Here is a 15633-nt window from a genome sequence, read left to right on the forward strand (position 1 = left end):
TGTGACCATCTGTGACAAGTAATGAACTCAGTACAGTATCCGTTCCTGTCTCCTCTCAGCCGAACAAACAGTCTCGACTTTTCTCCCACAGTTCAGCTCAGAGAGCTACTAGAACATTCGCGCTGAGCTGGCCCCACGTGGGGAGATTTGTCTGACTCCGTCATCTCCCTTCCTCCCTCCCTCCCTCCCTTCCTTCCTCAGGACACGTGCCCCAACTGCTTCTTCTCCCGCCCACATCGTAGTCCTGTCCATCTTAGGCAGTTCTCTTCTTTTTTTACACGAAAGCACAAGGGAATATGCTGGCCTTCAGCCTTATTTCACAGGAAAAGGCCAGCGTGGAAACTGGTTTCAGATTAGGAGCTAATTATAGTTTTGAAATTGAAGAATATTATCACAACTATTTCAGAGATCATTGTTTCATGTTTACAGAAGTTAATCCTTTGTCCTCATTTCACCTATGATTTCAATCAGTGTTAAAACCAGCGAGACTGTTCCCACCTTGACCAGCAGCAGTTTCATGGATATTTGAAAACAATGTGACTCTTTATACCTATTTCCCAGAGGTTACCTCACTCTTTTCTCAGCAAAAGGTACAAAAATGGCCGGCTTGATGAATTTTGTGAAATCGCTTTCTTTTTTTTTTCCAGTTGACCGAAAGAAGGTATCATTAAACTGGCACATTGTGGAAACTGACCATTTCCTTTTTCTTCTCCCACGACACGCGCTCAGAAGTGACCACCCGCTTGCCCAGCTGTACTGCCACTCTACCATGGAGCACCACCATTTCGACCAGTGCCTGATGGTTCTCAACAGCCCGGTAAGCGCCCGACTGCCGTGGTGCAGATGGAAGGGAGCTTCGTAAGCTCAGCTGTATTTTTAAGCTTTGGACTTCTGCCCAGCCTCCTAATTCCTGAGCACGCGTCATTCCTTTTTGGGTAAGGAAGGCAAAGCCGAAACACGCAGGTCCTCCAGCCTCGCTTCTCTACACAGCCCAGCTGTGCCAGGGCTGCCTGGGAAGGGCAGCTTGGTCACTCACCTCCACTCGGTTATTCCAAATTACTCCAGATTAGAAACAAGCAAACTGGTGTTTTATGGCTCTCAGTTAATTCTGCTTTTTTGTTGGGTGGGGATGGGGGGGTCAAATGAAGTAGCTGGTAGAACTCTCAGGTTTGCTTTCACTGGCGGTTCCTTTTCCTCTTTTTATTGAAACTTCTGACCGTGAACAAACTGTGAGGGAGTAAAGCTGTTCCGCAGCTTGGTTAAATGAATATATCAGTGTCAGATATGCTGTGCTATATATATTTGTGTTAAGGAAAATAAGATTAAGATAATACATACCAAAATGTTAACAATGGTTGTCTTTGTGTAAATTATGAATACTTTTTATTTTCTTATTTTGGTTTGTCCATTATTCACATTATCTAGTGTGTGCACGTGTTACCATTACAATAAGAAAACATGACAGCTGTAGGTATCACGCTGCACAAGCACAGTGCATGGCGTATAATCTTAAAGCGGTTTTATCCCCACCTCTTCACGGTCCCCCAGCGGAGCTGGTTGTCCCCTGAGCCCTAGAAGAAAACTCAGGGTGGCCCATGGCTTTCCTGGTCACTTTCTCAGCTACTTCAGGCCTCAGCACAGACTACATGATTCTCCATTTCGAAACCAGAATGTCCAGGCCCGTGTAAGAGTCCAGGTCTTGACCTTGATTCAGTTTCAGGCTCTCCCCTTACTGCCCGATGGCTTCTTTCACCCCCCACCTTGTGTTTCTTCCCGCTCCTCTGTACCTCCAGGCCCCCATGTAGTGTCGTCCCCTCCCAACTTGGAGGACAGATGGAGAAAGGGCCAGAGAGTTCTCTACACGCTGGTGCTGCCGGAGTCACTCACTCTTGGTGCCTGGTGGGGGCTGAAACCCCTTCTTCTCTGATGGGTGACTTCATGATCCCAGCTGAGCACCCTCACTGGGGGTGATTCCACCGGGCATCCTCTCATATGAATGGCCATCTCTGTCCCATTTATCATCAACGTATGGCTCCTTACTCAGCTCCTAGAAACCGGATGTCAGTGTCAGCTCCTCCCTGCACAGGTTTTCTTGAACAGGACAGGACTTAAATTGACCCCGTGCCTCCGAAACTCAGACAGTGCAGTCCATCCCAGAGCAGCGGCCTCTCTGCTGCGTCTATACTTTCCAGACAGGAATTGAGCAAAAGCCCTGTGTCGCTGCACCCCAGCCCACTGCACTCCAGAGACACACGGGGACCTCCAGCTCCTCTCCTGCCGGAGGTGAAGGGGACACACTCAGCCCTCGCTCAGCGCCTCGCTGTGGGGAAGGGTTAGGAGTTATGCCCCCAGTTCTGGGCAGCTTCCTTACACATCCCAGAATCCATCCGTTCACGTGCGGTTGGCAAGCAGAGGGTGGTGTCAGCACAATGTGTGACTTGCGTTGTCATGTATACATTCTCCTGGGGAAGTTGCCGGAATTACGGCAGGTGAATTCTGACCTTCAAGGAAAAGCCCCCCGTTTGGCGCCTGCACTGTATCCCTCTCCCTTCTGTTGCAAGAACCTGGACCCGGCCCTCGGCCGAGGTGGCCCTCCCTTTGTTCTGCTGAAGGGTGCTGCGAGGTCTCTTGTCCCTCGGTGCCCCGTGGGAGCAGCCCTGCATCTCTGGGCCCCACAAACCAGCGTTGGCATGCGCTTGCTTTCCTGCATCTTTAATACGCCCAGAGGCAGCCTCCAGTGCCAGCCTGGCTGCCTACGTCACCTCCGGGCATGTCCAGTGCACTTGACTTGCTTTGAGCTCCAGTTGTAAGGCTGTGTGGGCTGCGAGTGGCTACCCCAACACTGTTTCCCGTAAGCCACGTCATGTTTCGTGTGTAGATTTTCAGAACTGAGACTTTTCATGAATGTGTATTTGTGTTATAGCAGGAACACCTGGACTGCCTTGGAATTCGCTACCTGTATGCTTCAGTTAAAGCTTTCATTTTAATACCCTGTTCAGTTTTTTAAAGAAAATATGCTAACCTTCTTTTTAAAAAAGCACATTTAACAATATTCCTATCATGGCCACCTCTGTTATTAGATAAGTTACTGTGTAATGTGTAATTACTTAGCATGACGTGTAAGGAACCTGGTTATATACGTGGCTGGCCTCAAGTCCTAAGACCCATTGATACGTTCTGTCTTCCAAAGCACCAACACGTAAGGATTTACGGTCCCTGCTTCGGGAAGGGGCTATAAAAATATACCACTGACATGGTTTTATCTTACAGTAAATTAAAGTCTCAGAAGGTATTTTCTGGCTAGTTTTCTGGTTGGTCTAGAATCTACAATGATTTAATATTTTACATAATGTTTAAGATTATAATCGCAGATTCGTCAGATCTGTGCCTAGTTCAGCACCTAGTCCTCCGAGCACAGGCTTTGGCGCGCCGGCGACCCTCGCAGTCCCATCTTCAGAACTGTCCTTCCCCTCCCGAGTCCTGCCCTGAGCCTCTGGGCTCTTCTAGTCCTGAGGTTTAGGAAGCAAGTCTGACTCAGTTTGCACATGTTTCAGTATATCTTGAGCACCCCAAGGCATGTTTTACTTAGTTCAAGATTAGAAAGATGCTTCAAATCACAGGCAAGGAATAAAAAATGGTTATGTAGTAATACTTTTGATTATGTGCACATGGATTAGCCGTCTTTTAAATACCCCTTGTAGGTGCCTCAGCCCACGCTCGCTTTGTGCCCGTAGGAAGCACACGGCTGGCTTCTGCTCCCGTCCCCTCTGCGTCGGCCTGCTTCTAAGGGGCACACGCTCTTCCCCATAGTGATTGAGTTAAAACCATATAAATTTGCCCCCAAATGTTACTGGGTTTATGACAAAATCCACAGAGAAATGGTTTTTTAAATCAGCAGTTGTTTAAAAGTTTCACCACTGCATTCTCCATGCCCATTAGTGTGGCTCTGGGTTTTCTCAGAGTTTCTTTTGCAGGTAGATTGGCCAAAGGAAAAGGATATGCAGTTAGATTTTAGGCCTCGACTAAGGCCCGCAGTGGGTAGGAATGGGCAGAACTCACGTCCGCAGGGAGACGCACATTGTGAAGCTGTGTTTTCTTACACGACAAGGCGATGGGGCCGGGGGCATGGAGGACACACATGACTTCATGGTGTTGACTGTAAGAAAGCGGGTGTCCTCCGCATGCATGAGCTCAGAATCCTAGGCATGTGTCTGAGACGTGTGACTGTATTTCCAGACTGTGTTCTTGTCAGCAGCTTCTCCAGGTGGGGCGCTAACAATGATCTTTCTTTGTTTTATCAAGGGCAATCAGATTCTCAGTGGCCTCTCCATTGAAGAATATAAGACCACGTTGAAAATAATCAAGCAAGCGATTCTAGCTACAGACCTGGCCGTGTACATTAAGTAAGTTGTTTGCATTGCTTCAGACTTTTAAAACCCACACGGGAAATCATGTAGACGGCAGGGACAGATGCTCTGGCACAGCTGCCATCGGAGTGGAGCAGCTTCCAAAGGAAGCGGAACAGTCCGTGGGCTTTCTTACTTAGTGCGAGAAATACACAGCAGGAGTTCCTGCCAACATTTGCCCTCCGCTGTGCTTCGGAAGCTCTGTACAAAGCAGATGGCCGTCTCGCGGTCATTCCAAGCAGGCTGTCCAGTCTAAGGACAATCTAGGCCCTTTGCTTTCCCTCCTTTCCTCCACTCCCCCGACCTCCCACCATTTCACTATTACTTGTTTGCCATCTAAGCGCCGGTGGCCGGGAAAAGGAGCTGAAGGCCAGACAAGTAAAGCTTGTTTCATTTGATGTGATTTTGGCCGAAGAAGAGGACGAATGTAGAACTTTGAGTTACTGACGCAGACACTGGAGTGTGCACTGGGGTGGGACTTGTGACGTGTGCCTGCATCGCGTGGGTAGCCTGTGGGGGGTGGGGATGAGGCAGCGGGCCGTCACTCTCCCGGGGTTCCCCCTCCGTAAGGGGTGCACGTCCATGCTTTAGCCGCTCCGTGAGACGTGAGAGCGAGTGGGGCAGACACACAGGAGCACTCACCACATATGCGCTGTTGTACATCTAAAGGCAACTGCACCTAAAAACACATCTGCTTCTTCAAACCTTGGAGCAATGTAAAGTCAGCCAGGATAACAGACAGCTGAGTCAACTTCAGATGCTTCAAAAGGATTGCTGAATAAAGATGATCAGGTTACCAAGAGTTTGAAAAATACCTGTAACCACAAAGCCCTCCCAACCTTTCCAAGCCACGAGCGTCTCTCTTCTAAACCCTTGTGATACCCGCATTTCCTTTGTGGTACCCAAGCACATACAGTCAGTTTTGTTATATGAGTTTTCCTGTTTACCTGGTGTCTGTGGCTAGATTTTAAACACTATGAAAAAACTCATGTCTTATGACTTCCCAAGACGCTAACAATGCTGGGCGCGTACAGGACGCAGTCACTATGTGTGTGAATGAGTACTCCTTCCAGCATTCTCCTTCTTTCTCTGACAACTTTATACTGACATAGAGTAATTATCATGAACTTTTTTAAAGCTACATTGTAATATGTGCATTATATGAAATTAGACTGAACCCATGTAGATCTTATGCCATTTAAAATGTCTTAAATCATTCTTGGCATCACATTTTTAACTTCATATTGTTTCATTTTCTTAAAATCATGTTTAAGAATTGAAATTACCATACTTGTGATGTGTACTAGGTGAGGTTTGATGTTTCATCCAAAGAAAATGGTATAGGGGGAAAAAGTGAGGTATTAAAGATTTTTGAATGATGATTTTTATGTTGGGTTCTAAGATGAGTAAAATTCATTAGAGATGTTTTCCCCCCAAATTGACTCCCATGATTCTTTGTAGACCAAGAGGATAAGAGCCTGGGAACTTCTCATAACTTCCAAATATTTTTCTTTATTTTCAAGGAGGCGGGGAGAGTTTTTTGAACTTATAAGAAAAAAACAATTCAACTTAGAAGACCCTCACCAAAAGGAGTTGTTTTTGTAAGTAGGCTTACTATCCTTAAAGCTGAAGTTTTGATCCCAGTTAATTTTATCATTATCAGATTTTATCGCAATCATTAATTACAATGCGATGATCTTAGAGTCTGTCAGAATTCTCCAGTGTTGCCCAAAGGGCCAGATATGAATATTTAGTAGAAAAAGAAATGCATTTGCAAATTGAATAAATCATTCCTTTGTTCTAGAAGGAAGTTTAAAATGTGGTAGCGCATCCGTACACGTCTCTAGGGTTCATGGTTCATATCCCCAGTTCTTGGGAATTGAAAGAGCTGAAAATAGCGCCCTAGAGTCTGAGGGTGCAAGACGGTGGCTGTGAAGTGATTGCGCCCCTGGCACGATGGCTGAGGAGCACTGTCAGGGCTGGAGCACTTCTGGGTTTTTGTTCTTCCTCCCGTTCCCCTGCCCCTCCAGTCAGCTGTAAGTACCATCCCTTCGCTGTCACCATGACGACCTTGCTGAGCAAGAGTGCCTCAGCGAGGAAGAGCAGAGTCCATTGTAAAGACATAGCGACTCTGAGGAGAGTGCTGTTACAATTCCGCAGTCGGCGTTTCTCTAAATAGATTGTTATTACTTAGCGCGCGAAGATGCAGACTATAAGGAAACAACACACAAACGCCCAGCCCAGAACAGGACAGAACGGCCTGTCTGTCCTCTAGACAGCCTTCACTTAACCGTCTCAACATGTTTTTCTGAGCAGCACCTTAGAAAAGGGTAGCCATGCTGCTGTGATTAGTGCATGGCTTTTCTCAATAACGAAGAGGAAATACAGCCAGTTCCAGGTGTGTGCCTCAGTTTCCCCATGGCTGCGGAGAGCAGTTCTTGGGGGTTTGTGCTCAGCGTCGCCTTTTGCCCCCTTTGCTGTGCTGACTGGGTTAAGGTGGTATAGGTGCAGCCTTCGCTGGGGGAGGCGTGTTATTGAAATCCTTCATGCAAACGGTCCGAACAGTGACTAGAACTCTCGTTGCACTCACTTCCCTCAAGAGAGTCGGTGTAAGAGATGCAAGAGTGGCAGAAAATTATTTTCTTTGTGGCCTGTGTACATTAGGTTGGGTTTTCCGAGAGGGACAAGTAATAGTCCTTCACCCTGAGTGTGTCTGTATCACAAGCAATGGCCTTTTGCCTGTTCCTTCAAACAAATTAAAAGGACTAAATGGCACATATTTGGGTCGGCCATGGGAAACTGCGCAGTAGACGGGTGGTTTTCATGCCGTAGCCGCAGCAGTGAGTCTAGAGTGCCTGTCCCGGACTCCAGGGGCCAGCCCGCTTTCTCTGCTCTGACGAGAAGGACCCCGAGCACTGTCCTCATGTTCCTTTCCCTCAGCTTCTCCGGCAGACACCGTTTAGTAATCCAGAGGCTTTCCCCATGGCGGTCACTGCCCGTGGGAGCAAGTTAGGACCACCCACCATAATCCCTGCTCCGAGGACTTACCATAGGATATTTGATGTTATCCTTTAATGGTTATTAGTAGTAAGCGATGTGTTTTCATCATGCTGCCTCTGAGAGTGGAATACCAGTGTGAGAAAAATCGTAATAGCAGGCAAGTTTTTGCCCAAAGGTTAATAATTTCTACTGTGCCACCTGGGTCTAAATGAGGCATTTGGAGGGCAAATTCCAATCTTTCACTGGGTAACTCATGACCCTCTGATGTCACAGTATCACCCATATTTCTATATAAATTCTGTTTCTTTAGTCTTTGTGAACTGCCCTCCTGTAGTTCAGAGGGTTTCATTTTGCTTTTTTACTAGTAACTGTTTAATGAGGTTATATGTTTGCATAAAAGTAAATCAGACTTATTGGGCTTTTTCCTTCCTACACAGAGCGATGTTGATGACGGCGTGTGATCTCTCTGCGATTACAAAACCCTGGCCCATTCAGCAACGGGTATGTCGCTTAGTGACATAAAAGTAATTATTAAAAAGTCAAAATAAGAAAATCCTTTACTCCTAAAGGTTGCTTCTGAAGTAGTTGTGGAACTTTTTAATTTTTAAGTATTAAAAGAACATAACTGGACATAAACAAGCTTCCTTTTTGAGAAGATTCATTAGCATTTAATAATATTTGTAGGATATATTAAGGGAATATCTATATTAACACAGCAAAACCCGAGCTGTTGGTAAGTTTCAATTACAGAACTACTCTGGCTCACTTAGAGATGTTCTTAGCAAATCCTTTTAATAACGAAGAAGGAAGAATATGTATTTTCATTTATCCTTTCTTCTGAATCAGACCCTGAAAAGGAAGAGTGATGTGGTTAGGGTCCGGACATACCAAGCAATACTATAAAGCTTCTATAATCAAACAGTTTGGTGTGGGTGATGGACCAGTGGAACACTATAGAATTGTACAGAACATTTAGTATGTAATAGAAGATAGCGTTTGAAACAACTGGAGTAACTAGACTTTTCGCTAAATAATGTTAGGATGGTTTTCCCATCTCCATAGCCAGATGGCAAAAGACAAAATTGGATCTACTCTGCACACTTAAATTCTAAACAGTGCATAGAGTGCGGTGCAGAGAACTAAACCACGCAAGGTCTAAATAAAATCCTCTGTGGATCCCTCTGTAACCCAGGAATGAGAAAACTTTCCTAACTAGGGCACAGCATGCAAAAACAATAAAGGAAAAGACTGATAAGTCTGAATCCCTAAAAATGAAAAAAAAATAAAGAAAATTTTGCAAGGCAAGACACTATAAGCAAACTAAAAGACAGTGAGAAACTGGTAAGAGTATTTGCAACTTCTACCTGATAGATAATTTATATCTCTAATATTAAAGAACTTACAAAAAATAAAGACAAAAAAGGCCAACAACCCTATGGAAAAGGGGGCCTCAGATTTGAACAAAAAGTTGATAGAAAAAGAAATGTGAATGGCTCTTCCTCATTTGAAGAGGTTCTCAGAACCTCAGTCATAGGAAAAAACTTGTGCAGAGTCTCATAATAGCTTTACTCCAGATAGTCAGACAGTAGAAACAACCCAAGCCTGTATCAGCAGGCGGATGGATAAACATACTGTAGGATATTCTCTCTGCCAGGGGACACTGCCCAGCCATAAAAAGAAGAAATCACGACACATGCAGCAGTAGATCGCTATCATAAACCCTACACTGAGCCAGAGAGGCCAGACACTAAAGAATACATACGGTGATTTCATTTACATGAATTTCTAGAATAGGCAAAACAAATAAAGCTACAGTGAAAGACATTGAGAGTGGTTGTGAGGGGAGGGAGGCAAGATGAGGCAAGAATGGGCAAGAGGTTCACGGGGACCCCACCTGGGGAGGAGAAGCCCCCTGTATCTTGGATGGGGTATGCGTTCGTGGTTTTATGCATTTGGCAACACACTGAAAAGTATACCTATGATCCTTGCAATTCAGGGTATGTAAATTCTTCTTCACTAAAACAAACAAACAAACAAACAAACACCGATACCATTTCTTAATCATCCGATTGTCAGAAGTCCAAAGGTTTTACAACATACTCAGTTGGAGAAGCTGTGGGAAAACAATGAATGCAAAGAACTGTTACCCTTTGGGAGCATATAAATACACATACTCATTTACTGGTACTTGTAGGAGTCTTATCCCAAAGATATACTGGCAAGAGTATAACAAGATATTTACCCAAGGCTATTCGTTTCAGTGCTGTGCTAGGAAAGGCTGGAAACAAGCCAAATATCTGTCAGTAGGGTACTGACTCAGTGAATTGTAGTCCATTTACACAGTGAGTTCTCTGAAATGTGAGAAGAAATGAGGCTTATCTGTATATTACTGTGGAGTGATTGCAAGGGTATATTTTTAAGTGGGAGAGCAAAACAAAACAAAACAAAACAAAAAAACCCAGAAGGGTTAACCACAAAAAAAGTTAATGATTTGCTTATCGGAGGAGGGAGCAGGATGGAGAGGGCAGACGGAAGCTGGGGCTGCTTGTCCTGCAGTACAGATTTGAGATTGCATTATCTTCATTCAAAGTCTTCTTTACAATTGCCCGAACTTCACGTGTTATTTATTTCAGGTAGCAGAGCTTGTAGCAACTGAGTTTTTTGGAACCATGTAAATAGTCTTACAATTATAAAATCAAGTTGAATGTTAAATGTCATTAAACTTTGATAGTAAAATGAAACACACCTGATTTTGGTTGCAAAGCCACACTGAGAAGGACTGTTTCATCCCAACTGACATTAAGACAATAATTTGACCATGCATCTCCAATGGGACGTACCATAAAAACAAAAAGAATTACCAGGAAGCCCTAAAGGGGTTTTCAGTAATCATGTCACTAGTGGTAATGCTGTAGCTATTCATCACCATTGCAGGCAATGTGGCATAGAAGCAAGGGAGGGATTATATTGGTGGTGCTGACAACCAGGGTTTCTAGCCTGAGAGGAAACATGCACATCTGAGGCTGACGCGCTGATGCAGAAACCCCGCAGCCCTGAGTAGGAGCCAGGAACACCCAAGGACTTCTGTTGTATCCTGGCTCCATCCCCTAAAAGGGCTTAATGAACCACGTGGTGAATGAACACACCTGGTGCCCAGATGGAGGCTTCTAGACACCGCACTGTAAAGGATCGTGGGCCCCACAAAGAAATGGCCCATTGCCGTTCTGAAGCCGGAAACAAAACGTGCCAGGTGAGCCCAGAACACCTTCTAGCCAGAAGCAGGGGCGTGATCAGAGACGGAGGGTCATGTGCAAAGAACGGAGGGGCCACTAAATAAGCTCCCACTGGCCCGAATGGGACAGTTTGAGCATCAGTAGGGACTGGAGTCCATTAAACGTATTTAAGTTCAAGAGTTCAAAGTAATAATAAAAATAATAAAACAAAACCTTCCCTGGTCGTCTTTGGTGGACAACCAGTTATTTTTTTTTTAATGGTAATTAAAGAATGTCAAGCATTTCACCTGCTTTTCTGTCAATGTGATTGTACTTTAGGGTAACAAAATAATTTAGGGTAACTAAATGTGGGGAACTTGATTGTACTTCAACAAATAAAGGAAAAGGAGTGGTTGCTTGAATGGCATCATTTTGCCTCCCCTAGGTAACTGGGTAGACAAGGATTGTGAGTGGTTGCTAACATCCCAGAAAGAGGCAGCCAGGCATCATCTAGCCCTTGACAGAAGTACACAGCATGGCCTATGGCATTGTCATGGCAAAACAAACAAACAGAAAAAAAATTCAAACCTCAGCCTAATCAAGCCTCTAGAGCTCATTACCGGGGCATGGACATACAGGGCACAGAGCAACACTGAATGACCCCATAGGCATGCGAGCAGCAGAACCCAGACAGTGGGAAACTGCAGGATAAACAACAAGAAACTTATACAGACATTTTTTAAGAAGAGAGGAGGACCCTGCAAAGCTTAAAAGGCGTATCAGTGGATTGCAGTGGATGCACCTGTTCGGCAGCGCTCTTCCAGCACCTGGCATGGCACAGGGCACGCTCATTTGTTCCCACTAAGTGCTAAATTGAAAGACCGTGTTGCTTTTTTCTTACAGACTCTAGCCTCTGTGGTTAGCCACACACTTAAAGCAAATGAAGTACAGGTTGTAGTCCTCATCACTGCTGTATTCTAATTTGAATGATGGGGTTGAAAGCGACAGACTTGAGAGTGCATTATCTTCATTCAAAGTCTTGTTTACAATCGCCAAAACTTCACATGTTGTTCATTTCAGATAGCAGAGCTTGTAGCGACTGAATTTTTTGACCAAGGAGACAAAGAGAGAAAAGAACTCAACATCGAGCCTGCTGTAAGTATGGCGCCTCGTTGGCAGGAATCAGTCAGGTACTTTCTTATTGTAAACTTTCTGCTTCAGTGAGATCTTTACGTAGGGATGAAACTTCTCATTTTAGTTTTTAAACCATTTTTCTTATTAGAAGTATACGTGTTTATTACAAAAACCATAAGCAAATAAAAAAGACTTCTTGGGTCATCATATTATACCTACTTTTCTGTAATTTGCTTTTTCCATTTAACTGTCGTAAGCCACTTTTCATTTTCACAGATGCGCGTCTGTGCATTATGCATAATGATTACAGAAACGGGTGTAACTGGAATGTACCCACTTCCTTGGATGTGATGTTTGCAGCGTTCACTGCTACATACAGCACTGTGACAAACATCTGTGTTCAACGTGTGCCCGTGTTCATGCTCTGTTAGGATATGTCCCCAGAACTGCTGTGTTGAGGGCCCACAGCTTTCAAAGTTTTCTTTTTTACATAGAGGATGGATCTGTGAAGTAGAAGAAAAAGATTCTTCTGAAATCATTGCTATCTTTTGGAATGAGTTTCTCCTGACGATGAAGCAGTGGTGTTTTCTGACTCAGATGAACATGTATTGAGCCCATGTTAAGCGGGGTGTGCTTAAGAGGGGCCCCTCCTGTGTGCAGTCCCCCACTCTGCTCTTTGTCCTCAGCTGCACACATCTTGTATGTCCCTCGGGCTTCTGTCATGTAAGATGGGCTTGCTCAGAAGCTGCATGACATGGTGGGTGGCTGTGATGGCCATGGCAAAGGAGTTTGCCTCACTTCAAACAAGCTCCAAGCAGACTCACTGCTTCCCATGGATGTGCTGGGCTCGGCTCGCCTGGTGCTCCAGTCACCAGCTGTTGGGATAAGCGGCAGCGGCATTTGCACAATCCGCACGCAAAACGCCCTCTGTGTGAACTGAGTGGTGATTGACTGTGGCCCCAGCACCTCTTCTACAGCCCTGGGAGTGTCGGCTTCCATATCAGCGACGATTCCAAGCCTGTGTGTTCCAAATACACGTCAGTGGTTGATTGTATCAGGTTGTCGGAAAAGTCATGACGCATGTTTGTGACAGATGGCACTAGCTCATTTTTGGAAGTACTAGAGTCATTCGCATCTATGTTATTGCTATGTCATTTGACAGCTGACAGTTCTAGCTTCATTCTAAAAAAAATTGAGCGATTTGGTTGAGTTTTGGAGATTTTACAACAAGTTGAAGATGGAAAACCAAACTACATTTTTGCCATATTTTACTGTTTTACTTCCATAAAGGGAAAAACGCGTGTCAAGCTTGTGAAAAGTTGCATAAAGTTTACGGTGACAATGCTCTACAAGCATGTCAGTGCCAACGATGGTTCACGAAATTCCGTGCTGGTGATTTTGATCTCAATGACGCTCCTCAGTCAAGGAGGCCCACCGAGGTTGATGACGACAAAATAAAGGCATTGATCAAGTCAAACCATGTTACACGACATGAGAGATTGCAGAAACATTGAACATCCATCATTCAAGCGTTCACGACCACCTGAAGAAGCTGGGATACGTAAGCAAGCTCGATATTTGGGTTTCACATGAACTCAAAGAAGTTCATTTGATGGCACGTATAAACACCTGCAATATGCTCATTAAACATGAGGAAAGCAATCCTTTTTTGAAGCGACTGATAACTTGGTGATGAGAAGTGGATTGTTCACAACAATGTGGTGTGCAAACGGTCTTGGTCCCAACGTGATGATTCACCTTAAATGACATCAAAAGCAGACATTCATCAGAGGAAGGTTATGCTCTCAGTGCGGTGGGATTTTAAAGGTGTCGTATTTTTCGAGCTCCTACTAAGGAACCAAACAATCGATTCAAATGTGTACTGTTGGCAACTGGACAGTTTGAATGACTCCATCATCCAGAAACGTCCAGAGCTTGTTAATTGTAAAGGAGTTGTGTTCCATTGCGACAACACAAGACCCACACACAAGTTTGATCACCCATCAAAAATTATTGAAGCTTGGATGGGCTGTGTTGCCACACCCATCATACTTGCCTGACCTTGCACCATCAGACTTCCACTTGTTTCGCTGTCTTCAAAACTCCTTGTGTGGCATAACATTCAATTCAGATGAGGCTATAAATCAGCACCTTGTTCAGTTTTTCGCAAATAAAGACAGGTCCTTCTATGAAAGAGGAATTATGAAGCTCACTGAAAGATGGCAACAGGTTATCGAACAAAACGGGCAATATATCATTGATTGATCTTTGTTCTTTATATAAATAAATGACCTTTGAAAAACATAGACAAAATACGTCATGACTTTTCTGACAACCCAATATTTCACCAGTGAGCTTGAGGCCATAGATCGACTCTGGGCCAGTGTCAAGTCTAGGTCAGTGGCTGGCTCAGAGTCGGTGGTTAGTTCCGGGGACGGTGTGGGACTGTCACAGCCAGGACGGACAGGGCAGAGAATCAGGGCATTCCTGAGCATGGTGCTGGCGGGAAGTCCGGGAGGCCCTCAAAGGTCAGGAGGCAGAGAGGTAGATGTGAGGCCTTCCTCAGCTGCCCCAGCGACTCGTCTTTATGGAGCCCATTAGCTGTGTTCTTTCAGCAAATGCATCTGTGTCTCTGTTTCTGTGTTTTCAGGATCTCATGAACAGAGAGAAGAAAAACAAAATCCCAAGTATGCAAGTCGGCTTCATCGATGCCATCTGCTTGCAGCTGTATGAGGTATTTATATGAAAACTACAGACTTGCTACACTTGGACTGTTAGGCATGAAAACCTAAATAAACTGAAGGGACTAACAATAGGCTTATATTTATCGTGTCTTTCGCCTGTGAACATGCTGTGTGCATTGAACAAGGAACACGATTTCTCAAAAACCTTAATTCCTTAATGTATAACTACCTACTGTGTGCTTGGCTCTGGCAAACTCTCGTATAGAATACCAAAGAAGACTGCGCACGCTGCGTTAACACTAAAAAGTGGAAGTTTGGGCCTAAATAAAGAAAAGTAATTACCCACCTCTCTCACTGTACAGTGTAGCTTTAATATTGTTAAGAACATTTTATGAGGATTAAAAGGAGGTGGCTGGAAGAATATTGCAAGCTCCCATGTCCATATACCCGCTGTTTGGGATTTTTATTTTTTTATATAAAGAATTCTACCTAAAACATCCAATTTACTAGTTTAGATGTTTATGCCCAAGTTCAGAAAGTAGATGCTGTCCTCGTTTTTAAAAGCTTCAGTAGGAAACTATCTTAAGTACTATTCGGTGAAAGAGCGTTTCCCATGCACTTATCACAATGTCCAGGCCATTCCAGGAGGAAGCCCGGAACCTCGGAACCCAGACATTTCCCAGATTTGGGAAGTGAGCGTGAGGCTCGTCTTCCCGGGGACGGCATAGCTGCCCCAGGCGCACAGCCCATCACGAGCCCAGTTCTCTGCTGAGTCCAGGGCTCTAGCCATCAAAAGAGCTAAATAAAGACGCTGGGGCCTGCAAGGAGAAAAGGGAGGGACGGACAGGAGACAGCAGCGGGAAGGGGAAGGCGCTCTGGTGTGCTGCCTCCTGCCCGTCCATCCGTCCGTCTCTGCTGCCCTGCTTGTTTGCTTCTTTGCGGAGGCGGCCTCAGAGCACCTCCACCACCCCGGGATTCCTGTTCTTCCCACGGCAGACGCTCTCCTCAGCGATGGGACTAGGAGTTCCTCAGCTGAAGACACTAATGTCTCTCTTGATTTTCTCTCGTTTCTGGAAATAGAGCCAAAATAACAGATCACCCATGATAGAGATTATCTTTCTGCCATTTCATTTGTGTGCAAGGATCCGTGTCATTGAATCTGCTCTTAAATTCTGTGCATATTGAGATGTATTGTTT

General features: G+C 44.8%; 2 protein-coding genes across 20 annotated transcripts in view; one reads left to right on the forward strand and one right to left on the reverse strand.

Moving 5' to 3' along the window:
• Positions 1-15633, forward strand: part of PDE5A (phosphodiesterase 5A) — a 119347-nt gene that overhangs the window by 98908 nt on the left and 4806 nt on the right. For 5 of the 6 annotated variants that reach the window (XM_019623914.1, XM_019624299.1, XM_019624064.1 and 2 more), the window contains exons 15-20: positions 730-817; positions 4303-4403; positions 5930-6007; positions 7844-7907; positions 11699-11773; positions 14403-14486. In XM_019623914.1, the coding sequence (XP_019479459.1) occupies positions 730-817; positions 4303-4403; positions 5930-6007; positions 7844-7907; positions 11699-11773; positions 14403-14486 (490 nt within the window). The remainder of the gene's footprint in view (positions 1-729; positions 818-4302; positions 4404-5929; positions 6008-7843; positions 7908-11698; positions 11774-14402; positions 14487-15633) is intronic. The other variant, XM_019623990.1, reaches the window with a different exon arrangement.
• LOC109371702 (uncharacterized) overlaps positions 1-15633 on the reverse strand; it is a 51298-nt gene that overhangs the window by 3685 nt on the left and 31980 nt on the right. For 2 of the 14 annotated variants that reach the window (XM_019624478.1, XM_019624404.1), the window contains exon 4: positions 14493-15506. The exons of 5 other annotated variants lie outside the window; for them this stretch is intronic. In XM_019624478.1, coding sequence (XP_019480023.1) covers positions 15059-15506 — 448 coding nt within the window. In that variant the 3' untranslated portion in view covers positions 14493-15058. Of the gene's footprint in view, positions 1-8047; positions 9758-14492; positions 15507-15633 lie in introns of those variants that run through there. 7 more of the 14 variants (XR_002121982.1, XR_002121983.1, XR_002121972.1 and 4 more) reach the window with 7 other exon arrangements.

This window comes from Hipposideros armiger, unplaced genomic scaffold, assembly GCF_001890085.2.
Source record: "Hipposideros armiger isolate ML-2016 unplaced genomic scaffold, ASM189008v1 scaffold_1, whole genome shotgun sequence".
In the NCBI taxonomy this organism is placed as follows: domain Eukaryota; kingdom Metazoa; phylum Chordata; class Mammalia; order Chiroptera; family Hipposideridae; genus Hipposideros; species Hipposideros armiger.